Raw genomic sequence first — 26,003 nt, forward strand, 5'->3', positions numbered from 1 at the left:
GACATATGACCTTATTTTGGGGACAAACGGTTTTAAAAATAAGTCCATAAACTGGGAGAGAGGCTCCAGAAGGGAGCCAATCCCCAACACAATAGGGCACCCCAAAATAAGGTCTTATGTCCGGGACTCCTCCCACCTTATTTCCATTTTGGAGGCTTTACCCATACCATCTGGTCCTTTCTTTTTTGTTACACTGGACGTAGTCTCACTTTACTCAAATATCCCGCAGGCGGATGCATTAGGGGTTGTGGAGGACGTTTTGAACTCGCGACCCGCTCCGTGTCGGGTTCCTACATCTTTTTTACTGAAATTAGCGGAATTGGCGTTAACTAAAAATTGTTTTCGGTTTAAGGATACATTCTACCAGCAGATTAAGGGCACAGCTATGGGGGCCACTATGGCCCCCAGTTTGGCGTGTCTCTTCGTGGCGAGATTTGAAGAATTATTCATTTATCCATCTGAATGGTTTAGTTTTATCTCTTTATGGCTGCGATTTATTGATGACGTGTTTATTATCTGGCAAGGCACAGATGTACAGTTCTTTATGTTTGTAGACTGGTTGAACTCGCTCAATCACAATTTACAGGTTAAATTTTGTATACATCCCTCACGGATAGCATTTTTGGACATTTTAATATCTGCTGATGGTGGTAATTCCCAGACTACGTTGTTCAGAAAAGAGACTGATAGGAATACCCTACTATCATTTGATAGCTGTCATCCACGCACACTAAGGAATAACATACCGACAGGTCAATTTTTGAGGCTCCGGAGACTTTGTTCCACCCATGCAGAGTTCTTAGATCAGGCAAGATTAATGTCAGCTCGGTTTATTGCAAGAGGTTACCCTATAAAGGTGATTAAGACTGCTTTCAAGCGGGCTCTATATGTAAACCGTGATTTGCTATTTCTTCCCCAGACTCGCCCATCTGACGTCACCAATAATTGCATTTTACCATTTTCTACCCTGAGTCGGGCGGTTACGAACATTGTTCGGAAATATTGGCAGGCTTTGTCACTACATCAGTTGTTTCAGGGGTCTTTACGTTTCACCTATCGAAGGGGGAGGAATTTAAGGGATAGGCTCATTCATGCGGATTCTACTCTGGTTGATGCGGATCCAATAATATCTGGTACACATAAACCTTGTGGTAATTGCTCAATGTGTTGTCACACTAACACTCTGTCATCATTTACACACCCGATCACCCATAAAACATTTTATTTGAGATCTGAATCTGACTGTACCACACACGGGGTAGTGTACGTCATTAAATGCCCATGTTCCTTATTATATGTTGGAAAAACATCTAGGATGGTTAAAACGCGTATTATTGAACACTGCTCTAACATTAGGAATTCCCGAGAGAATGAACCCCTGGTTGAACACTGGGTCCAGTGCTCACACTCTATCTCTGACCTCTTTTTCTTTGTTATTGAAGTGGTTCCTCGTCCACCTTGGGGAGGGAATTATGCTGAACACCTTGGTCGTAAGGAGCAAAAGTGGATCTTTTCTTTAGATACTGTAACACCTAAGGGCTTGAATCGAGAACTCGAATGGCACCTGTTCACTTGACTGTTGTCGGCGTTTGAATGATACCTGTTCACTTGACTGCTAGTGGCGCTTCAGGGTTGGGAGAGCCTTTGATTGGCTCCCTGGAGCATCACGATCGTTTCACCTGAGTTCCGCGCCTAACTCTGGTTTAAATACCGGCTTGCATTGACGTTTAATGCACTCCCTGCCATGTTAGAAGTTTCTGCATCCAGGTATGGTAACCTGTTTAAACGTGATATGTGTTATTTCTGCTGGGTCGGTACTAAGTCCATTTTTTGTCCTGATCATTTACATGCTTTATTTACAGATGTGTTTGTGAAATATTTGGTCCCTCCCGATGCAGCTTCTGGTGAAACACGGGACCATGTCGGGGGACTTCTGTAATAAGATGCCTGTAAATTAAGCCAGTGGAGTTGCCGAATTAAAAACAACAATTCATTAAAAAGTCTATATTTTGAATTTCTTCGACTGGGACTTGATCTGGTTTGTCTGCACTTTTGGTTGGACGGTAATTGAAGTCTCCCATTATTACTGCACTACCAATTTGGTTAGCTTCCCTAATTTCATTTAGCATTTCACTGTCCGTCCCACCATCTTGACCAGGTGGACGGTAGTATACTCCTATCACTATAGTTTTCCCCGACACACAAGGGATTTCTACCCATAAAGATTCAATTTTGCATTTAGTCTCATGCAGGATGTTTATCCTGTTGGACTCTATGCCATCCCGGACATAAAGCGCCACACCGCCTCCCGGGTGCTCCTCTCTGTCATTGCAATATAATTTGTACCCCGGTATAGCACTGTCCCATTGGTTGTCCTCCTTCCACCATGTCTCTGAGATGCCAATTAAGTCTATGTCATCATTCACTGCTATACATTCTAATTCTCCCATCTTACTTCTTCGACCTCTGGCATTAGCATACAAACATTACAAAGTTTCAAAGTGCAAGCTAGACTTTCGGGTTTCCACCTGATTTAGGGAGCTTGGGTACAATTCACTTGTCTGGACTGATCTGGGGTATGAACAGGAAAAGAAATTGGTTCTTACTTGCTAATTTTCGTTCCTGAAATACCACAGATCAGTCTAGAACCCCATCCTTTTTGTTTGGAAACACCGATCTTTCTTCTGGGTATATTTATTTATTTAGTGTTTTTCTATACCGGCATTCAAGATAAGAATCACATCATGCTGGTTTACATTTAACAGGGGGTGTAAAATGAAAATAAAATAAAACAGTAACTGGTGAAGAGAAACTATGAAGTTACAATAAAACAAGGATGTTCAAAACTGGGTGAAGAAGGAAAGGCTAAAGGAATTTAACAGAAAGAGCAATTATTTACAATGTTCTAGGAATGTCTGGTTATGGTATATGTAGTGCAAAAACTACTGTTGGAACTTTTCAATTTCCATTGTTTAATGTGAGGGCTCCAGTTCAGGGGCTTGTCCTAGAGAGAGAGAGAGTTAGGTTAGTTTTTGATGACATTCAACTTGGCTTGGGTAAAGGACAATACTGAGAGACTGCAGGTGGCACTCTGTTAGGTAGCAGTGTCTGAAAAGGCTTTATTCTCTGCCTCCATCTACTGGTAGGGATTCAAAACCCACTCTTCTCACAGGACAAGCAGGATGGTAGTCCTCACATATGGGTGACATCATCAGGATGGAGCCCAATCAAGGAACAATTTTGTCAAAGTTTCTAGAAGTTTGACTGGCACCACTGAGCATGACCAGCATGGTACCAACCCTGCATCCAGCAGGGGTCTCCCTTCAGTCTTTTTTTCCGCGCAGCTTTTGCCACGCGGAATGAGGAGCTCTCCCACAGTTTCCTGACAGGAAAATTTCTTCAGGAAATAGTTTCAAATTTTGCAAACATTTTCACCCCAGCTGGGGTCCCCCTTGTACACTGTAGATACCCGTGTCTGTTCGTTAAGTTTTACTAACTTTTCGGTCAGTTACCGATGGTTCCAAGTTTTAGGCCCGGAGGTCACTGACTGTGCTGTGGCCTAAATTTGACGATAACGATGGCGACGGGTTTTCGTAGGTGCCCGGACTATCCTCGGACAGTGTCCATCACCGACCCTCATCAGGTTTGTGTGTTGTACTTGGGCCCTACCCATGATGTAAATACATGTACCAACTGTGCCCAAATGACCCCTAAGCGGCATAGGGCTCGTTTGGAAAAGATGGCTTTATTGTTTCATTCTAAACAGTTTTTCAGCTAAAGCTTTGAAGTCATCAATGCCGTCGCCAGCCAAGTCCTGTCATCGGTCAGATACCGATGACTCTCGATTCACAGCGAAGACTTCGGCTTCTACTTCTTTGGCGCCGGACACAAGTAAAGGCGAGCATCAGGGAAAACATCGCCATCGACATCAGAAAACCTTGCCATCTGATCCAGGCGCACCGGTGGCCTCGACTTCCACTTCCATCGAGCCACCGAGGAAGAAGGCCCGTGCCGAAGAGCCCCAAACCTCCTCCATGCTGGGTACACTGAGGTGTTCCCTGCCTTTGGTGGGAGCAGCGGCCGAAACTCCACCGATACCGGTGGTCATTCCGGCAGCACCCATCCAACCTCCCACTCCGGACCTGGTCTTAACGCCAGTGTTCCATGAGGAATTGAACTGGATGGTTCAAGAGGCAGTGGTGCAGGCTCTCCATGGACGTCCGGTTCCATCGGCACTGATACCAAGTCCGACTCCGGCACCGGCTCCGATGTCACCGATGCTCGCACCGCTGCTTGACAGGATCGATGCCCTCATCGGTGCTCTGCCTTCGGCATCAAGGAAAACACCGTATCCTCCTGGTCCATCGACACCCATCCATCTCTCCTCAGAGGAAGGGGAATCACCGATGCCGGACCCGATGCCAGGTCCTTCTGGGGTGTTACCACCGAGGCGTCCACCAAGGTCACCGAGCCCTTCGGGGCCACTTCTGCCACCGACCTTCCTCGATGCTGATGCCGGTGCTACCGGTACCGCCACAGATACCCTCGGTGCCCCAACCTCCTCCAGCCGGAGGAGGTCCGTTTTTACCTTCTGAAGAACCGTTGGGGGCTGGTGATCAGCCCTATCACCCTTGGTCTGATGACTCTTCCGATTCCCAAGTCACCAGTGATATCCCATCTGAGCCTTCCCCTCCCAAAGAGAGGAGGAAGTCTCCGCCAGAGAACCTCTCTTTTATAAATTTCATCAAAGAGATGTCGGAGTCTATACTTTCCAGACTGAAGAGGACTCCTAACACAAAATGTTAGAAGTCCTTCAGTTTGTCGATGCACCTAAGGAGGTAATGTCCATACCTGTCCATGAGGTTCTCTTTGACCTTCTTCAATGCAACTTGGAGCATCCAGGAACAGTCCCACCGGTTAATCGTAAGACTGATGCTACGTATTTAGTCCAAGCAGCACCTGGCTTCCAGAAAACTCAGCTGTGCCACCATTCAGTGGTGGTCGAGTCCGCCCAGAAGAAGGCCAGAAGGCCATGGCCTCATTCATCCATGCCTCCTGGAAAGGAGCAGAAATTCCTCTACACTTTTGGTTGTAGGGTCTTCCAAGGGGCCATGCTAATCTCCCATATTGCAGCTTACCAACTCTACATCTCGCAGTACAACAGGAATTGTTCAAGCAGCTCCAAGATCTTTCTGATTCCTTTCCTGATCAGTTCCAGGACCAGCTCAATATCATTCTTAAGAAAGGTCTAGATGCTGGTAAGCATGAGGTGCGCTCTGCTTATGACATATTTGACACAGCCACCAGGGTGTCAGCAGCTGGAATAAGTGCTAGGAGGTGGGCGTGGCTTAAATCTTCGGATCTGCGTTCAGAGGTTCAGGAGAGGTTGGCGGACCTCCGCTGTACAGGAGATAACTTCTTCGGTGAGAAAATTCAAGAGACTGTAGCTCAACTTAAAGACCATAACGAGACGTTGCAGCAACTCTCAGCTGGGCACATGGAATTCTCCACCTCTTCTAAACGCCCATTCAAAAGGGAGGCTAAACAAACCACCTTTAAGGCACGCAGTTGCTACCCACCTCAGACTCTGTCTCGCCCGTCTAGACCATATCAGAAGTCTCAACCTCACCAGCCTAGGCCTCAGAAGACGCAGCCTCCTCCACAGTCTTCTTCCAGTTTTTGACTGCCCACTAGAGAGCAAATGTCCACCTCTGCCACTGCCACATCCACCAGTGGGCGGCCATCTCCGCCACTTTATCAGCACCTGGCACACCCTCACCACAGACCAGTGGGTTCTCTCGGTGATAACTCAAGGTTACCATCTCAACTTTCTTTCAATCCAGTCAGACTCTCCACCTCATTCGACGTGGAGTTCCACCGATCACTCTTCCCTTCTAGAAGAAGAAATCACATCACTTCTACAAGCCAATGCCATAGAGCAAGTTACCCCTCTGCAAAGAGGAAAGGGCTTCTACCCCCGATACGTCTTAATACCAAAAATGTCGGGAGGAATTTGGCCGATATTAGATCTTCGTGCCCTAAACAAAGGAAAAGTTCAGAATGGTAACCTTGGGCTCTCTACTCCCTCTGATTCAACAGGGAGATTGGCTTTGCTCTCTGGATCTAAAAGACCCATACATGCACATAGCAATTACCCCATCTCACAGGAACTACATAAGAACATAAGAACAAGCATTTCCAGTACCGAGTGCTTCCATTCGGTCTGGCATCGGCCCCTCGTGTCTTCATGAAATGCCTGGCAGTAGTAGCCGCATACTTAAGGCGACTAGGAACTCACATCTATCCTTATCTAGATGACTGGTTACTGAGGGCTCAGTCTGCGGAGGCGGTTCTTCAATCCCTCCATCTCACCTTGCGACTTCTACTGTCCTTGGGATTTCTAGTAAATTATCAAAAATCCAATCTGACTCCGTCCTATTCCCTCTCCTTCATTGGAGCGGATCTCAACCCTATGCAAGCAAAGGCTTTTCTTCCCAAGGACCAAGCTCATATGCTTGCAATACTTGCACACACTGTACAGTTTCACAGAACCACGACTGCTCGTCGTGTTCTCATCTTGTTAGGCCACATGGCGTCCTCAGTCCATGTTACACAGATGGCTCGACTTGCCATGCGAGTAACACAGTGGACATTAAAATCCCAATGGTCTCAGGCCCACCATCCAGTGTCCAACATTGTCCATGTCACCAGGCAACTTCGTCTCTCACTGGCTTGGTGGATCCAAGAGTCATAAGAACATGCCATACTGGGTCATGCCATAAGAACATGCCATATTGGGTCAGACCAACCCAGCATCCTGTTTCCAACAGTGGCCAATCCAGGCCATAAGAACCTGACAAGTACCCAGAAACTAAGCCTATCCCATGCTACTGTTGCTAATAATAGCAGTGGCTATTCTCTAAGTCAACTTAATTAATAGCAGGTAATGGGCTTCTCCTCCAAGAACTTATCCAATCCTTTTTTAAACACAGCTACACTAACTGCACTAACCACATCGTCTGGCAACAAATTCCAGAGTTTAATTGTGCGTTGAGTGAAAAAGAACTTTCTCCGATTAGTTTTAAATGTGCCACATGCTAACTTCAAGGAGTGCCCCCTAGTCTTTCTATTATCCGAACCTGCTCATAGGACTACCTTTCCAAGCTCCAAAACCTCAAATAATTCTGACTACAGATGCTTCCACTCTAGGTTGGGGAGCACATGTCAACAACCTGCAGACTCAGGGAACCTGGTCTGCAGCAGAGGCACAGCATCAGATAAATTTTCTGGAGCTCAGGGCGATCAGATATGCCCTTCTAGCCTTCAAAGATTGCTTATCCAACAAAGCAATCTTAATCCAGATGGACAATCAAGTAGTGATGTGGTATATCAACAAGCAGGGTGGAACTGGCTCCTACCTACTTTGTCAGGAGGTAGTGCAAATCTGGGCTCTAGTTCTATTTCATTCCATGCTACTGAGAGCAACTTACCGGGCAGGCATGGACAGTGTACTAGTGGACAAACTCAGTTGCAAATTTCAGCCCCACGAGTGGTCCCTGAACCCTGCGGTGGTGGAATGCATATTCCAGAAGCGGGGATATCCAACGATAGATCTCTTTACGTCGATTCACAACCACAAAGTGGACCACATCTGCTCCCTACGTCGCAGATCAAGGACTCCAACCAAGGGATGCTTTCGCCCTCTCTTGGACAACAGGTCTCCTGTATGCCTATCCCCCACTTCCACTCATAAGCAAGACTCTCGTGAAGCTACGTCGAGACAAGGGTCTCATGATCCTCATAGCCCCATACTGGCCGCGAAAGGTGTGGTTTCCCATCCTTCATGATCTCTCAGTCCGCCCGCAAATTCGCCTGGATGCAGATCCGTCACTAATCTCTCAGAACGCCGGCCAACTGCGACATCCGAACCTCCAGGCTCTGGCGCTGACAGCTTGGATGTTGAAAGGCTAATTTTACGGCCTCTCAGACTATGTATCCCAGGTGTTAGTAGCTTCACAAAAGCCTTCTACTAGAAGATCTAAATAGAAACAATTTTCATTATGGTGCACTTCAAATGAGTTAGATCCATTTACCTGCCCCACCATGAAGTTTCTAGACTTCCTATGGCACCTCTCGGAGTCAGGTCTACAAACTTCCTCCATTAGAGTACATGTCAGTGCGGTGGCCACCTTCCATAGGGGTACAGGGGATGTTTCCATTTCGACATAACCCTTAGTAGTGCACTTTATGAAGGGCTTGCTGCACCTCAAGCCCCCTCTCCGTCCCCCGGCCCCTGCTTGGGACCTTAATGTAGTATTAGCACGACTTGTGAAACCTCCGTTTGAGCCTCTGCACTCCTGTGAGCTACGACATCTCACTTGGAAGGTTCTCTTCCTTCTTGCTTTGATGTCCATTCGCAGGATCAGTGAGCTACAGGCACTGGTTACTTATCCCCCTTACACAAAATTCCTTCACAACCGGGTGGTCCTTCGCATTCATTCTAAATTTTTACCAAAATATTCTCTGAAATCCATTTAAATCAGTCCATAGTTTTGCCTACTTTCTTTCCAAAACCCCACTCACATCCAGGAGAGCGGGCTCTGCATTCCTTGGACTGTAAGCGTGCACTAGCTTTTTATTTGGAACGCACTGCAGGCCATAGGAAATCCACCTAACTATTTGTCTCCTTTGATAAACTTAAGCTGGGAATCCCGGTGGGCAAGCACTGTCCTCCTGGCTGGCGGACTGTATTTCTTTCTGCTACCAGCAGGCAGACCTTCTGCTCCAGGGCCGCGTTAAAGTGCACTCCATTAGAGCAATGGCAATGTCGGTAGCACACCTTCGGTCTGTACCTCTTGCTGACATTTGCAAGGCTGCTACATGGAGTTCTCTCTATACCTTTCCAGCTCATTATTGCCTGGACAAGGCTGGCAGACGAGATTCCATCTTTGGCCAGTCTGTTCTGCGCAATTTATTCTCATCTTAATACCCAACTTCCTTCCAACGGTTCGCTGGGAATTTCAGGCTGCCCTTTAATCCAAAATCACCCCTGTTGTTGTGCCTGTTGCACATCTTTGGGTGTTTTGGTACATTGCTCGGGCATCCTCAGCTCACTATTTACCCATATGTGAGGACTACCATCCTGCTTGTCCTGTGAGAAAGCAGAGTTGCTTACCTGTAACAGGTGTTCTCACAGGACAGCAGGATGTTAGTCCTCACGAAACCCACCCGCCACACCGCGGAGTTGGGTACGCTTGCAATTTATGTTATTTTTCGCATGTACCTTTTACTATACATGAGACTGAAGGGGGACCCCTGCTGGATGCAGGGTCAGTACACTGCTGGGCATGCTCAGTGGTGCCAGTCAAAGTTCTAGAAACTTTGACAAAAGTGTTCCATGATTGGGCTCCATCCTGATGTCACCCATATGTGAGGACTAACATCCTGCTGTCCTGTGAGAACACCTGTTACAGGTAAGCAACTCTGCTATCTGGATTGATCTGTGGTATTCCAGGAACAAAAATGAGCAGGTAGGAACCAGTTTTCCTTTTTGTCTATCATTTGTTATTCCTGAAAAGTTGTGTAGAATTCCAATTTGGCATATCCTGTGATATTCCCCTTTAGTGACTGGTTAATTGCTCTTCAAAATGCACTTAGGTTGTCACATTCCCATAGAATCATTTTTCTCCCTGTACCTCCAGCAGGTGTTATCCTTGCCAAACCTTACATAGTAATGATGGCAGATAAAGACCAAGTGGTGCATCCAGTCTGCCAAGCAAGCTGCTCTATGCAAGTTATTCCCATGCCTTCCTTTAGGGATAGTACTTGCCGCTCCATGCAGGTACCCCCCCCCATGCCTTTTGTTATGGGTAGTAACTGCTGCTCTGCGCAGGTTACCCCTGAGCCTTCAGTTGAGGGCAGTTCATTTTGACAGGAGCATAGTAGCCCTGACCTGCTGTGGTGGAGACCTAGGTTCACGTCCCCAGTTCCTGCCCATCTCACCAGAGAAGACAGCATGCTCAGCAATGAGGGTTGCATTTATACCATGCTCCTGGCAAATGAGTTATTATTAATGAGTGTGGGAGTAATGGTGAATGTAATTCTTTACTCCACACATAACAGGAATAAGTAGAAAATGAGAGGGAAAGAAATAGCCATGATTTCTTATTAGTTTAGTTCAGGGTGCTGCTCCTTTAACATAGTGGTAGAGTCCTTGAATTGGAGGTGGAAGGTTGGAAGTTGACATCCTGGAGGGCTATTGAGAAAAAAGACAGGCTATGGTAGTCTGTTCTTTTAATCCTACTGTTTCAAATAATGCATGGTGCGTAATTATAGCTTCCTCTGCATGATCTAGTGGTGATGGAGGACAATTTCCCAGTGGTTTAAAGATGGATTGTTTCATAAGTGTTTTTGTTTTCCAATTTTTTTTGCAGTAAATGCTGAGAAGTCCTACCTGAAGGCAACATTTCAAAGAAAGCAAGGTTACATTTTGCACAGTTTTGGTTCCTTTGGGTTCAATGGGTACTAAATGAGGGGACTGATCCCATTTTGTCTGTGGCAAATATTACCATTTATTTGGCCAAAAATAGTTTTCTTTCACCTTCCTTTTGATGTGTTTCAAAGGAGATTACAATATATTCCTCTTTCCTTTTCCAAAATCTACCTCTTTTCTTGTATTTACTTGTTTGTGATTTTAGCCCTTCACATCATTTTCTCCCCTTCATTGTCCCAAGGTTCCCCAGCAGTAATTCAGGTCCCCCTTGCCAACAGGAAGCTGGAAAGGAAGGGATCAGGATGAGCCTCTCCAATGGCATTCTTGTGACAGTAGCAGTTACTCCCTTTCCTTTAACCTCTGCTAGGTACCCCCACTGCACTTGCCCCAAGGGTCCCTTGTACCATGACCAGTCCCCCAGTCCCCTCAAATCTCCCTCTCGTAAGACTTTACAAGTGTGGGTATGTGTGCAAGATCTTTAATTTCAACTCTTCTTGCAGAGACCCTGGGAATTCTACAACTACAGTGTGAGGAAAAGGAGGCAGAAACAGAGAGGTAAAAGCAGTGCTTTACTTTTATATTGCTTTCATATTAGTTGTTAGCCATTGAGGAACAAGGATGGGGTCAGAGATGCACACACATAGTACAGCAAACTAGTAAGCTGTGTACCACCAATTACTTTCCATGTTTTATCTGATGAAACAACCTGCTTGGGGAGAGTCTCAAAAGCTCATGGATAACTTGTCTTTGGATAATTCTTATTTCTCACAGGACAAGCAGGATGGTTGTCCTCACAAATGGGTGACATCGAGGATGGAGCCCAACCATGGAAAAACTTCTGTCAAAGTTTCTGGAACTTTGACTGGCCCCTACTGGGCATGCCCAGCACGGCACCAACCCTGCAGCCAGCAGGGGTCCCCCTTCAGTCTTCTTTTTTCCGCGCAGCAGTAGCCACGCGGTGAAGGAGCTCTTACCACATTCCTGACAGGAATTTCTTCACGGACTTCTTTGAAGTAAAATTCGCCCCACAGGGGTCCCTCCTCTATTTAAGTTTAGCCCGCGGTGCCCGGTAAGTTTTTGCGGTTTTTTCCGTCGATTACCGTCGACTTTGGCCCTTGCGGCCTGCTGGCCGTCGACCGTCCCGCGGCTAAATTTTTGGTCAGTGGCCATGGCGTCGGGGTTCTGTCGGTGCCCAGACTGTACGCGCACCATGTCTATCACAGACCCTCACAGAGTCTGTGTATTATGCTTAGGCAGTGAGCATGATGTCCTGACTTGCACCAAATGTGCCCTTATGACACCAAAAGGTCGCAAAGCCAGGATGGAGAAGATGTGACTACTTTTCCATGCTCACACTCCGACGCCGTCCATTGCATCGACGTCCTCGGAACCGGCACCGTCGAAGTCACACCATCGTCGGCCACCTCCCGGTGACCGTCTGCCATCGATGTCTCCATGGCCATCGACTCCCATCCCTTCCCCCGAGGATCGAGGGGATCGGAGGGTGAAGCATCGCCATCGGCATCACAAGTCTCGGACCATCGAGGAATCAAAGTCATCGACCTCGGTACCGTCCGAGCCTCCACCGAAGAAGTCTCGATCAGAAGCGGCACCGTCCACTTCTGTTTCTGAGACACCGAGGCAACCCTCACCCCATCGGGGTTTGGGAGCCGCGATTCCACTGGTGACGGTGGTCCCTCCGGCTCAGCCTCAGCCTCCCTCTTCCGCGGAGCCGGGTCTCGTTACCCCAGGTCTCTGGGAAGAACTGGACCGGCTGGTCCAGGAGGCCATCGACAAGGCGATGCAACGGTTCCAGGTTCCTTCGACACCGACTCTGGCACCGAGAGTAGAACCGGTCACCGACCCGATTCCAGCAGCGCTGGCACCGCTGCTTGCCCGGATGGAAGCGCTCATGACTGCCCTTCCACCGGTGATACCTGGGTCACCGACAGCACCGGTGCGCTCCCCGATGGCAATTTCATCTGGTGGAGAAACACCGTACCGAATTCCTCCTTCGGGAGTGGTTCCATCGATGCCGTGTCGTCCCTCGCCACCGATTCATTACTCCAGGGCAATACGCACATCGGCTCCACCGATGCCTTCGATGCTGGCACCGATGCCTCCGAAGATATTTTCGATGCCCCCGGTGATTCCTTCGGGTTTCTCGGAGCCTCAACCGGGACCTTCGGGTATCCAACCCCCTCGTGGTCATATAGGTCAGCAACCTGATCCTTATGACACCTGGGGTGATGATACTTCCACAGACACCGATGATTTACCTTCACCACCCTCTCCTGCTGAAAGCAGAAAGCGTTCTCCCCCTGAGGACCTCTCTTTCATCAATTTTGTGAAGGAAATGTCGGAATTGGTCCCTTTTCAGCTTCAATCGGAGCAAGATGACAGGCACCAAATGATGGAATTACTCCAATTTCTGGATGCCCCCAAAAGTCATCACTTCCATTCCAATTCATCAGGTTTTTCTGGACCTTCTAAAAAAGAATTGGGAAACTCCTGGATCTATTGCTCCAATAAACAAAAATGCTGACTCTACTTACCTGGTACAGTCAGCACCTGGCTTTCAAAAACCTCAGCTAGACCACCACTCTGTTGTGGTAGAGTCAGCTCAAAAGAAAGCTAAAAGAATGAAGCCATACTCATCCATACCGCCTACTAAGGAAAACAAGTTCCTAGATAGTATAGGCAGAAGAGTATATCAAGGGGCCATGCTCATTTCCAGGATAGCTTCTTATCAGCTGTACATGACCCAATACAACAGGGTCATTTTCAAGCAGATACAAGAATTTTCAGATACCTTACCAGAACAATTCCAACAACACCTTCAAACCCTCATAACTAAGGGATTTGAAGCTGGGAAGCATGAGATAAGAACATCTTATGACATCTTCGATGCTTCCACTGGACTGTCTGCTACGGCCATCTCAGCAAGATGCTGGGCTTGGCTTAAGTCCTCTGACCTTCGCCCAGAGGTTCAGGACAGGCTCTCTGACCTGCCCTGTTTAGGGGATAATTTGTTTGGTGAGCAAATTCAACAAATAGTTGCTGAATTAAAGGATCATCATGAGACCCTTAAACAGCTCTCATTGATTCCTTCTGACTTCCCTTCTAAACAACCATTTAAGAAGGAACCTAAAAAGTCATTCTTCCATCCACGGAAGTACTATCCTCCACACACCAAGTCTAGGTCAACGAGGCCGTATCAAAAGCCTCAGCCTCGCCAACCTCGAAAGCAAAAGCCCACAACAGCTCCGCAACCAGGACCTGCGTCGGGGTTTTGACTTTCACTTAGAGAGCAGATGCCTAATCCCTCTACCAAGCATACCAGTAGGAGGTCGATTAAGCCATTTTACAGAAAAATGGCATCATATCACCACAGATCAATGGGTGCTGGCGATAATTGCACAGGGTTACCATCTAAACTTCCTAACTCTTCCTTCGGACTCTCCACCTCTGCAAGCATGGAGACTTACCGACCACTCTGTTCTTCTAGAGCAGGAAGTTTCCCTTCTCCTCCAGTCAAACGCTATAGAACCCGTTCCTCTCTTACAACAAGGACTAGGGTTCTATTCCAGGTACTTTCTGATCCCAAAAAAGTCAGGAGGACTTCGACCAGTCCTAGACCTACGGGCCCTCAACAAGTACCTTCACAGAGAGAAGTTCAAGATGGTAACCGTGGGCTCGCTTCTCCCTCTGCTGCAAAGAGGGGACTGGCTCTGCTCTCTAGACCTGAAAGACGCTTATACTCACATTGCGATAACTCAGGCTCATCGCAAATACCTCCGATTTCTAGTAGGCCAGAACCACTATCAATACCGAGTGCTCCCATTTGGCCTAGCATCCGCACCACAAATTTTCACCAAATGTCTCGTAGTGGTTGCAGCGTTCCTCAGGAAGGAAGGTGTCCATGTCTACCCCTACTTGGACGATTGGTTAATCAGGGCCCCAACCCAGCAAATCGCTCGGTCTTCCCTGACCCTGACAATTCAAACTCTAATTTCTCTAGGGTTTCTTGTCAACTACGAGAAATCCTACTTAGTCCCTTCTCAAACCTTATCCTTCATTGGAGCAGACTTGGACACCTTACAGGAAAAAGCCTTCCTTCCTCATCAAAGTGTCCAAGCCCTTGTGTCCCTAGCTTGCCAGTTGCAGTCTCAACGCACAGCAACAGCTCGCCAATTTCTCATTCTGCTGGGACACATGGCCTCCTCAGTTTATGTGACTCCAATGGCCTGTCTGGCCATGAGAGTCATGCAATGGACTCTGAAATCACAATGGATCCAAGCCACTCAGCCTCTGTCGACCATTGTTTGCATCACCGATGCACTCCGTCTGTCCCTTGCCTGGTGGAAAAATCAATCAAACCTCCTACAAGGCTTACCTTTCCATCCACCAGATCCTCAAATAATTCTCACCACCGACGCTTCCAACGTCGGCTGGGGAGCCCATGTAAACAGTTTACAAACCCAAGGATTCTGGTCTCTAGAGGAAGCCAAACACCAGATAAATTTCCTGGAGCTTCAAGCAATCCGATATGTTCTCAGGGCTTTTCAAGATTGCTATCAAATCACATAATCTTGATTCAGACGGACAACCAGGTGGCCATGTGGTACATCAACAAGCAGGGAGGCACAGGCTCCTTCCTTCTCTGTCAGGAAACTGCTGGAAGCAAGGCCGTTGTTCGCTTGGGCGGAGTGCCATCTCAAAGGAATCGCTGCGTTACATGTCACAGAAGTGGAAAATGTTCAGGTGGACTTCCTCAGCAGGGAACAGCTCGATCTGGGGGAGTGGGAGTTAACTCTCGAAGCTTGGAACCTCATTTGCACCAGGTGGGGCGTGCCTCAGTTGGATCTGATAGCAACTAGGGCCAATGCGAAGACAGAACGCTTTTTCAGTCGGCGTGGAAAGATGGGCTCGGTAGGTTTAGACGCCCTAGTGTGTCCGTGGCCCACTGGCATTCTTCTCTATGCCTTCCCATCCCCCCGGCCTCTCATCGGTCGGCTTCTCCAATGCATAGAGCGACATCCAGGCAGCGTAGAGCTGGTGGCTCCAGAGTGGCTGTGTCATCCATGGTTTGCAGACCTGGTGCGAATAGTGCTGGAAGGTCCCCTCTAACTGGCTCATCTCCTGCTTCTACTCCGACAGGGGCCCATATTTTCGAATTGGGAGGATCACTTCTCTCACACGGCTTGGCTTTTGAGAGGCAACGATTGCAATTGAGGTGATATTCAGAGCAGGTCATTTCCACTCTTCTTCAGGCGCGTCGACCGTCTACTTCTATGGCCTATGTAGGGTCTGGAAGTTGTTTGAGGCATGGTGCTGCCAGCGCTCCTTGGATCCTTTGTCAACGGAGATTCCCCAGATGTTGGATTTCCTTCAGCAGGGGTTGGCTAAGGGTTTGGCTATCAACTCCCTTCGGGTCCTTGTGAGGCTGGAAAATTGGGCATCAAAATGGCAGATGAAATTTAATGTGGACAAGTGCAAGGTGATGCATATAGGGAAAAATAACCCATGCTATAGTTACACAATGTTAGGTTCCATATTAGGTACTACTACCCAAGAAAGAGACCTAGGCATCATAGTGGATAACACATTGAAATTGTCGGTTCAGTGTGCTGCGGCAGTCAAAAAAGCAAACAGAATGCTGGGAATTATTAGAAAGGGAATGGTGAATAAAATGGAAAATGTCATAATGCCTCTATATCGTTCCATGGTGAGACTGCACCTTGAATACTGTGTACAATTCTGGTCACCGCATCTCAAAAAAGATATAATTGCGATGGAGAAGGTACAGAGAAGGGTGACCAAAATGATAAAGGGGATGGAACAGCTCCCCTATGAGGAAAGACTAAAGAGGTTAGGACTTTTCAGCTTGGAGAAGAAATGGCTGAGGGGGGATATGATAGAGGTGTTTAAAATCATGAGAGGTCTAGAACGGGTAGATGTGAATCGGTTTTTTACTCTTTCGGATACTAGAAAGACTAGGGGGCACTCCATGAAGTTAGCATGTGGCACATTTAAAACTAATTGGAGAAAGTTCTTTTTCATTCAACGCACAATTAAACTCTGGAATTTGTTGCCAGAAGATGAGGTTAGTGCAGTTAGTATAGCTGTGTTTAAAAAAGGATTGGATAAGTTCTTGGAGGAGAAGTCCATTACCTGCTATTAATTAAGTTGACTTATATAATATCCACTGCTATTACTGGCAACAGTAACATGGAATAGACTTAGTTTTTGGGTACTTGCCAGGTTCTTATGGCCTGGATTGGCCACTGTTGGAAACAGGATGCTGGGCTTGATGGACCCTTGGTCTGACCCAGTATGGCATGTTCTTATGTCCAGGTAGCAGCCTTAGGTGCCTTAAGGGGCAGGTTTCATGGTCGGTCGCTGGCAGTGCACCCAGATATTTCACGGTTCCTCAAGGGAGTCAAACATTTAGTCCTCCCCTATGCCTGTAATGTCCGGCCTGGAGTTGGAACCTGGTGTTTCGGGTGCTTTGCGGAGCCCCTTTGAACCTTTTCGCAGGGCTCCAATTAAGGATTTGACCTTGAAGACCATTTTCCTGGTAGCCATTTGTTCTGCATGATGGATTTCAGAGTTACAGGCTTTGTCGTGTCGGGATCCCTTCCTTAGGATTTACGATGATAGAGTTTCGCTGTGCACGGTTCCTTCTTTCGTTCCCAAGGTGGTGTCTGCCTTCCATGTCAATCAGGCAGTGGATCTGCCAGGATTTCCGCAGTGGTCCAGGGATTTCCTCAGGAGAAGGAGCTTCATTGTTTGGATGTGCGTCATGCTGTTTTGTGCTATTTGGAGGTTACGAATGACTTCCTGCGGTCAGACCATCTGTTTGTCTTGTTCGGGGGTCCTAAGAAGGGTGACAAGGCTTCCAAGGTGACAATTTCGTGTTGGATTAAGGAGGCTATCTCATCGGCCTATGTTGCCCAAGGGCGTAAGGTTGCTGTGGGTCTGACGGCTCATTCCACTAGAGCCCAGGCTACCTCCTGGGCTGAGTGTCAACTTCTGTCGCATCAGGAAATCTGCAGAGCGGCGGTTTGGTCCTTCCTTCACACTTTCACCAAGCATTATCGTTTGAATGTTAGGGTGCACGATGAATCGTCCTTCGGTGAGAGTGTTCTGCGCGCGGGTCTTTTGGGTTCCCGCCCAGTGTAGTGTGGCTTGGGTACATCCCACTGGTCTGGACTAATCTGGGTATGTTCAGGAAAGGAAAATTGATTCTTGCTGCTAATTTTCGTTCCTGTAATATCACAGATCAGTCCAGAGGACCACCCCCATTTCAGATTCCGAAAGACTACCTTGAGAAGTGATATTTTCATGAAGAAACAATTTTGTTCTATCGCAGATGCTCTTGAATGAACAGGTTCTGAGGTGGTCTAGTGGTCTTTTGTTTTCTCTGTTACGGGCGAGGGTTTGGCTGTTGCGTTTTGGGTTCCAACCTCCCCTTCGCCCTTTAATAAGGTTGGTTGCTTGAGCTTGGGTACAGGCCAATACTGAGGGACTGCAGGTGGTACTCTCAGTTATGTAGCAGTGCCCAAAGTTTTTGTTTTCTGACTCCATCTGCTGGTAGGAATGCACAACCCACTGGTCTGGACTGATCTGTGGTATTACAGGAACGAAAATTAGCAGGTAAGAACCAATTTTCCTGTCTTTCTAATAAAAGTTATCACAGTCTGCAAAAAAAAGCCCATTCATCGGACATTGATAGGAAATGATGGAGCTATAGGATTGTCTATGTATCTCATATCTGTAGAGTCTATCTTCTGATGTGTATCTTGGTCCCTGTTTGCCCCAGGAAACAGCAGCTGTCCCAGAACTGTAAGCAGAGAATAGAGGAGCTGATGTCCAGAATGCAGGAGGAAAAGCTGAAGCAAAGGAAGCAGAGGTACACTGCAGGGCTTATTATGCAAAGCCTCCTTGATGATTAGTATTCTACTGGAGTTACCTGCAGAACACCAGTGTGAGCAGGTCAAGACTTTCCTATGTTAGCATGGGCACTTGTGAGTGGCATTTTCCTGTACATACCCGGATCAGTCCAGACTCCTGGGTTTTGCCTCCCCTCCAGCAGATGGAGACAGAGAAGTTTTGACTGACTCTGCCCTACACCCTGAGGTGCCACCTACAGTCCATCAGTATTTCTCTGGCTCCAGTAGATGGTGAAGTGCAAAATCCTACAGTCAGCAGATAGATAGTAAAAAAAAAAAAAAAATTCTAAAGGGAAATAGTTCTTTCTTTCTTTGCAAAGACAGAAGAGTTCCTGAGTCTCCCAGGGGGTTGGCAGGTCCTGGTGGGACCATCCCCCCTGGTATTTGAGGCTGGTGGAGCTGGGGCTTGGGGACCCTGCTGGCCTACACTGCTGACAGCGCTTGGGGTGATACCGGGGAGCCTGGTTCACTCACCCTGCTGGGAACAGGACCCGAGGTTCCTTTTGGCTCAGGTTTGAAAAAAAAAAAAGGGTCAAACACTTACTGTTTTTTTCTTGCTGCCAGGCCTGATTCTCCGTCCTCCTGGCGCTGTACTGTGCGAAGTCACTGTCTTTTTTTCTTTCCCTAGCCTCGGCCGGTCCCACGGCGTTTTCTCAGCATATAGATGCTGGGTGGCGCTGCCTGCTGCATGTGTGGGGCTGCACGCATGCGCGGATTTCGCGTGATGGCCTATGTTCTGCCTGCCTCCCCAAGGGGGAAGGCACTTCAGGAGCTGCCGGGGGCGGCAGTTTGAGGACGCGCCAGGAGCCTGGGAGGCTCGGTCGTCCGCGTCCCACTTCTCTTGATCCGTTCTTGCTTAGTGCAGGAACGGACGCCATCTTGGCAACTTTTCGCGCTGCAGCACATACACAGAAGAAGAAAAGATTTCCCATCCTTCCTTGTCCCCGCAGAAGGCAGCCTCGGGGGCGGGGGGGGGGGGGGCGAGGGGGCTGACTGAGGATCCAGCATTCTCGGCAGAGGAGAGCCCCCAGGCGGCTTCAGACTCCTCCTCCTCCTCGTTTTCCTCCGACTTTCTCTTGCTGCTTCACAAGCAGCAGGACAAAGTCCTCTTATCCGCTTTTCCACCCATGGATCCCGGGTCACCGATGGCTCCAGTGCCCTCTCTGCTTACTTTGTCATCGGGAGGAGAAACACTGCTCCGCATCCCTCCATCGGGGGTCCTACCAATGCCTCAGCCATTGATGTCGATGTGTCCGTCGGCGCCACCGATCCATCCATTGATGCCTTTGATGCCTTCATCGGTGCCTCCAGTTCTCCCTTCGATTTCTTCAGAGCCTAGACCTGGACCTTCAGGAATTCCACCGCCCCGTCCCCAACTAGTTCCTAGAGGGGCAGGTGCTGAACCCTATGATACCTGGACTGATGATTCTTCACCAGACACCAATGACTTGTCTTCATCACCTTTTGTGTCCGTCGCTGCTCGACGCCCTCACTCCGCCCTCTTTACCTCTGTGGCGACTCCCTCCAGGTCTGATGGACGGCTGGTTTCCCTCCGGCATACCCGGACCAGCTCGACGCAACTCCGCCATCTTGTCCTGATGCCTAGTGTGCGCGCATCCCGACTCTTGTACCAGCAAGCGCATGAACTTCAGGGGCGTCCACTTGAGATGACGTCATCTGCTTCCAATATTTAAAGGTCTTTGAAAATGCTAACAAATCGAGTTAGCAAGGAAACGCAAAGGAATTTGTTCCAAATACTCTGCCTCCTCTGACTTACCAGAGGTACCCGCTCCTCGGGGGCCTCGCTCTTTTCTTTATTTTCAGATTACAGATAGGAACCGGTACTCGCTCCTTGAGGGCCCATGTTCCTGAACACTCTGAAGATTCTCTACTGCCTGGAAGCTATCACTGCTACAAACAACTCCTCGCTCCTCGAGGGCCTAATCCTTTCCAGCTCCTGAGCTTACTTGAGACCTTACGTGAGTTTTGTCATCTAGTTCTATTCATGAACTCTGCCTACTCTGCCTACTCACTTTCTACAGTTTCTCAACAGCTCAGCCTTCCTGGGATCGTGGTTCCAGTACCTGAGTGACTACAGCCCTGCTGGGCATATCAGCTCACTACTGCCACCTCTGGTGGTTTCTAATAACCTGTTTAATAAAAGAACTAATGTGTGTCTGTCTCCATACTCCAGCCTAGCCGGTGGTCCCTCTCGGGGTATCCTCCCGAGAGCGTGGTCATCTGCTATCGGCCAAGGGATCCACTCACAACTATATCAGATTCATTACAGTTTGCTACTCCTTAGCAAGACGATATCTGAGACACTAAAAGATTGCTGACTCCTCCCTCTCCAGGAGCCCGCTACACAGAGCTTTCTCTACAGATTGCTCCTCTTATTTTTTTTTTTTTTTTTAATTTAAATACTTTTGATATACCGATACTCAAGACTAGTGTCTTATCGTACCGGTTTACTTTGAAACAAGGGGTTTCAATGTAATATATATGATTGCTCCTCCCATCAAGCATCTTCTCCATAACAGATTGCTAACTCGAGCAGCAGATCCTGTACAGATTGCTAACTCCTTAGCAATTTCATAACAGATTTCTAACACCACCTTCTCCTACTCAAAGCAGGAAGTGTTCTCCTCCGGAGGACCTTTCCTTCATAAATTTTGTGAAAGAGATGTCTGAATTGGTTCCCCCCCCAATTACAGACCGAACAAGATGACAGGCATCAAATGATGGAGCTGTTGCAATTCCTGGATGCTCCCAAGGAAATAACCTCCATCCCTATTCACCAGGTTCTTCTGGATCTCCTCAAAAAGAACTGGGAACACCCTGGCTCTGTTGCTCCAGTCAACAGGAAGGCTGACACCACTTATTTGGTACAGTCAGCCCCAGGTTTTCAAAAACCTCAGTTGGATCACCAATCTGTGGTTGTAGAATCGGCCCAAAAGAGGGCAAGGAGATCAAAATCCCACTCTTCCTTTTTCCCAGGCAAGGAGCAGAAATTTCTAGATGCCATTGTTCGCCGTGTCTTCCAAGGCTCAATGCTCATCTCCCGAATCGCCTCTTATCAGCTCTATATGACCTAATACAACAGGGTCTTATTTAAGCAGATACAAGAATTGACAGACTCCCTGCCTCAACAGTTCCAAGAACAACTTCAAACCCTAGTGAACAAGGGCTTTGAGGCAGGCAAGCATGAGATAAGATCATCTTACGATATCTTTCACACTGCTACCAGGGTATCTGCAGCTGCTATTTCGGCAAGAAGATGGGCCTGGCTCAAGTCTTCGGACCTTCGCCCTGAAGTACAGGACAGATTGTCTGACCTGCCCTGTGTAGGAGACAATCTGTCTGGCAAGCAGATTCAACGGACAGTGGCGGAACTCAAGGACCATCATGAGAACCTGAGACAGCTCTCTCTGATGCCCTCTGAGTATTTCTCAAAACAACCTCTCCGAAAGGACACGTAAGAAGTCATTCTTCCGTCCGAAGAAATCCTACATGCCACCGTATAGAGCTCATTCTACGAGACCTTTCCAAAAATCCCAGTCTCGTCAACTATGAAAACAAAAGCCTCAAGCGGCTCCTCAGCCGGGCCCTGCTTCCGGTTTTTGACTCCTGCATAGAGAGCAGCAGCCAGCTTCAACTGCCTCACATACCAGTGGAAGGTCGATTGTGCCATTTCAACAACAGGTGGCACTCAATCACTTCAGACCAGTGGGTCCTGGCAATAATCGCTCAAGGTTATCATCTGAACTTTCAATCACACTGGACTCCCCACCTCTACCGATGTGGAGAACATCCGACCACTCTATCCTCCTGGAACAGGAGGACTCCCTCCTCCTCCAGTCCAAAGCAATAGAACCAGTGCCCTACTCTCAGCACGGCCTAGGATTCTATTCCCGGTACTTTCTAATCCCCAAAAAATCAGGAGGCATTCGTCCAATTCTGGACCTCCATGCCCTCAACAAGTACCTCCATCGAGAAAAGTTCAAAATGGTAACCTTGAGTTCTCTTCTTCCTCTTTTGCAAAGAGGAGACTGGCTCTGCTCTCTAGACCTCCAGGACGCATACACACATATTGCGATAACTCCATCTCATCGCAAATTCCTGAGATTTCTGGTAGGCCCCAAGCACTATCAGTACCGAGTGCTTCCATTTGGCCTGGCATCTGCACCATGAGTCTTCACAAAATGCCTCGTTGTAGTTGCAGCCTTCCTCAGGACTCAAGGTGTTCACGTCTACCCCTATCGAGACGATTGGTTGATCAGGGCTCCCACTCAGCAAACTGCTCTGTCGTCTCTACATCTTACCTTACACACTCTGATTTCGCTAGGATTTCTCGTCAACTACGACAAAGCCTTCTTAGTTCCATCTCAAACTGTATCATTCATAGGGGCAGACTTGGACACCTTACAGGCAAAAGCTTTTCTGCCTCGAAAGCGAGCTCTCTCTTTCGTCTCTCTCGCACATCAGTTGCAGTCTCAGCACCGCACGACTGCACACCACTTCCTCATCCTGCTGGGACATTTGGCGTCCTCAGTTCAGGTTATCCCAATGGTCCGCTTGGCCATGAGAGTCATGCAGTGGACTCTAAGGTCACAATGAACTCAATCCATTCAGCCCCTGTTGACCATTGTCCACGACACCAACTCACTCAGTCAGTCTCTAGCCTGGTGGAAAAATCAGATCAATCTCCTCCAAGGCTTGCCCTTCCAGGCTCCAGATCCTCAAATAATTCTCATCACCGATGCTTCCAACCTTGGCTGGGGAGCCCATGTGGCCAAACTGCAGACACAAGGATCTTGGTCTCCAGAGGAAGACAAACACCAAATCAATTTCCTGGAGCTTCGAGCAATCAGATATGTTCTCAGGGTATTTCAGGATCACCTGTCCAATCAGGTCATCCTGATTCAGACAGACCACCAGGTGGCTATGTGGTACATCAACAAACAGGGAAGGATGGGCTCCTACCTTCTGTGTCAGGAAGCTGTGCAGATATGGGCGGAGGCCCTCTCCCACTTGATGTACCTCAGGGCGACCTACTTGCCGGGAGTGGACAATGTGTTGGTAGACAAGCTGAGTCGCACCTTTCAACCACACGAGTGGTCTCTCAACCCCTCAGTGGTGGACTCTATCTTCCAACAATAGGATTACCCTCATATAGACCTCTTTGCGAAACTTCAAAACCGCAAAGTAGAGAACTTTTGCTCTCTCACTTGCAGCCAACACTATCAGCTATGAGATGCGTTCTCCCTCTCATGGGCAACCGGTCTCCTATATGCATTCCCTCCACTTCCACTTCTCTCAAAGACTCTCGTGAAGTTACGTCAGGACAAGGGAACTATGATTCTGATAGCACATCACTGGCCACGCCAAATGTGGTTTCCAATACTTCAGGATCTCTCCATTCGCAGGCACATTCCCTTGGGAAAGGACCCACTTCTGATCACTCAACATGATGGGTGCCTACGCCACCCCAGTCTTCAAGCCTTGTCCCTGACAGCCTGGATGTTGAAAGGTTAATTCTTCAGCCACTTAACCTTTCGGAACCAGTTTCCCATGTCCTGATTGCTTCACGGAAGCCTTCCACGAGAAAATCCTACCTTTACAAATGGAACAGGTTTAAGTCATGGTGCTCTTCTCAATCCCTTGACCCTTTTACCTGTCCTACCATGAAGTTTCTAGACTATCTCTGGCACTTGTCAGAACCTGGTCTAAAAACTTCCTCCATCAAAATGCATGTCAGTGCGGTAGCCGCCTTCCATAAAGATATCGGGGATATTCCTATTTCAGTACAGCCCCTTGTAACACGTTTTCTGAAGGGCTTTCTTCACTTCAAGCCTTCGCTGCATCCTCCAGCCCCTTCTTGGGACCTCAACCTGGTTTTGGGTCAACTCATGAAACCACCATTCGAGCCTCTCCAATCCTGTGATCTTCGCTATCTCACATGGAAAGTGATTTTCCTTTTGGCAATCACTTCGGCTTGCAGAGTTAGTGAGTTACAGGCTCTAGTTACCTATCCGCCTTACACTAAACTTCTGCAGGACCGGGCAGAACTCCGCACTCACCCTAAGTTCTTGCCTAAGGTAGTATCGGAGTTTCATCTCAATCAATCCATTATACTACCTACCTTTTTTCCCAGGCCCCATTCCAATCCAGGAGAACAGGCTCTGCATACCCTTGACTGTAAATGGGCTCTAGTGTTCTACCTCAGTTGTTTGTCTCTTTCCATTCCATCAAATTGTGGCAGACTGTGTTGCGGTCCCGACTGCCCCTCTCATGTTCGGGCTCAGGCTCGCTTACCGTCGCTTCAGCTCCTTCAGGAATCCGCTTGAATCCAGGCTCGACAGGGCCGCCGCCCGAGGAGTCCCCACGAGGAAGACGTGCTTGGCCCCGCGCGCGTGAGAAGGGTGCTCTTAAGCGCACAGCATCCAGAAGCCCGGCTCCGCCTCGCCTGCTGACGTCATGCCCTGCTCCAGATTTAACCGGCGTCCAGTCCCCCACTAGATGCCCTGCAACGAGGTTTCCTGCTGACTAGTTGCTTCCTGTTCCTGTTCTTACTTGCTGCTTTCGTTGTCTCCTGGTTCCTATCCCGGTTTGCCTCACGGACTTCTCGCTAGCCTGCTGCCTGCCTTGATCCCGGTTTGCCTCACGGACTTCTCGCTAGCCTGCTGCCTGCCTTGATCCCGGTTTGCCTCACGGACTTCTCGCTAGCCTGCTGCCTGCCTTGATTCCGGTTTGCCTCATGGATTTCTCGCTAGCCTGCTGACTGCCCTGATCCCGGTTGCCACACGGACCTCTCTGCCAGCCAGTCACCTGCCTTGGTCCCGGTCCGCCACGGACTCCTGCGCCGGTCACCCATCACTCCTGCTCCCGGGTAGTCTCGTGGCCAGCTCGGCTACCCATCACCTGCTGTGGCTCCGGCCTGCTTCGCGGCCTAGCCTCCTACCCGCGGCCGGTTCAGACCCCGCCTTCTTCAGTGACCTGCCTGCTAGCCAGCCCTCTGTCTCTCCACTGGCAGCCATCCCTGAACTCTCTGACCTCTCTGGACTATCTTGAACTGTGCTAGTCCCCAGGGCCTGGGTCCCTACGGGCCCCTCCCGGGGGGATTCCAGGCTCCGGGTGTTCCTGCCAAGCTCTGACTCCGCCTCCCAGCCTGCTCTGTGTTACCTGCAGGTCGGCCCAAGGGTCCACCTCTTGCTTGCCCACTGCCCAGTCATAACAGCCTGTGGGTAAGCAGACTCTATCCTCCTGGTTAGCGGACTGCATATCTTTTTGCTATCAGCAAGCGGGCATTCCACTTCAAGACCGTGTTAAAGCACACTCTGTGAGGGCCATGGCGACTTCAGTGGCACACCTATGCTCGGTGCCTCTTCCTGACATTTGCAGGGCTCCAACCTGGAGTTCTTTCCATACCTTTACAGTCCATTATTGCTTAGACAAAGCCGGAAGACAAGATTCCATCTTCGGCCAGTCTGTCTTGCGCAACCTATTTACAACTTGACGTACCAACACCCTTCCACCACTGCTCCTATCCTGCTCCG

The 26,003-nt window shown here is 48.6% G+C and overlaps 1 protein-coding gene across 6 annotated transcripts in view; it reads left to right on the forward strand.

The window, feature by feature from the left end:
- Positions 1 to 26,003, forward strand: part of LOC115096294 (synaptonemal complex central element protein 1-like) — a 226,874-nt gene that overhangs the window by 91,255 nt on the left and 109,616 nt on the right. For all 6 annotated transcript variants that reach the window (XR_003858042.1, XM_029610780.1, XM_029610784.1 and 3 more), the window contains exons 5-7: positions 10,434 to 10,481; positions 10,993 to 11,047; positions 18,318 to 18,407. Coding sequence is in view for 5 of the 6 variants with exons in the window: in XM_029610780.1 (XP_029466640.1) it covers positions 10,434 to 10,481; positions 10,993 to 11,047; positions 18,318 to 18,407 (193 nt within the window). In the remaining variant the exon portion in view is untranslated. The remainder of the gene's footprint in view (positions 1 to 10,433; positions 10,482 to 10,992; positions 11,048 to 18,317; positions 18,408 to 26,003) is intronic.

The sequence above is a fragment of the Rhinatrema bivittatum genome, chromosome 1, assembly GCF_901001135.1.
Source record: "Rhinatrema bivittatum chromosome 1, aRhiBiv1.1, whole genome shotgun sequence".
Lineage (NCBI taxonomy): Eukaryota > Metazoa > Chordata > Amphibia > Gymnophiona > Rhinatrematidae > Rhinatrema > Rhinatrema bivittatum.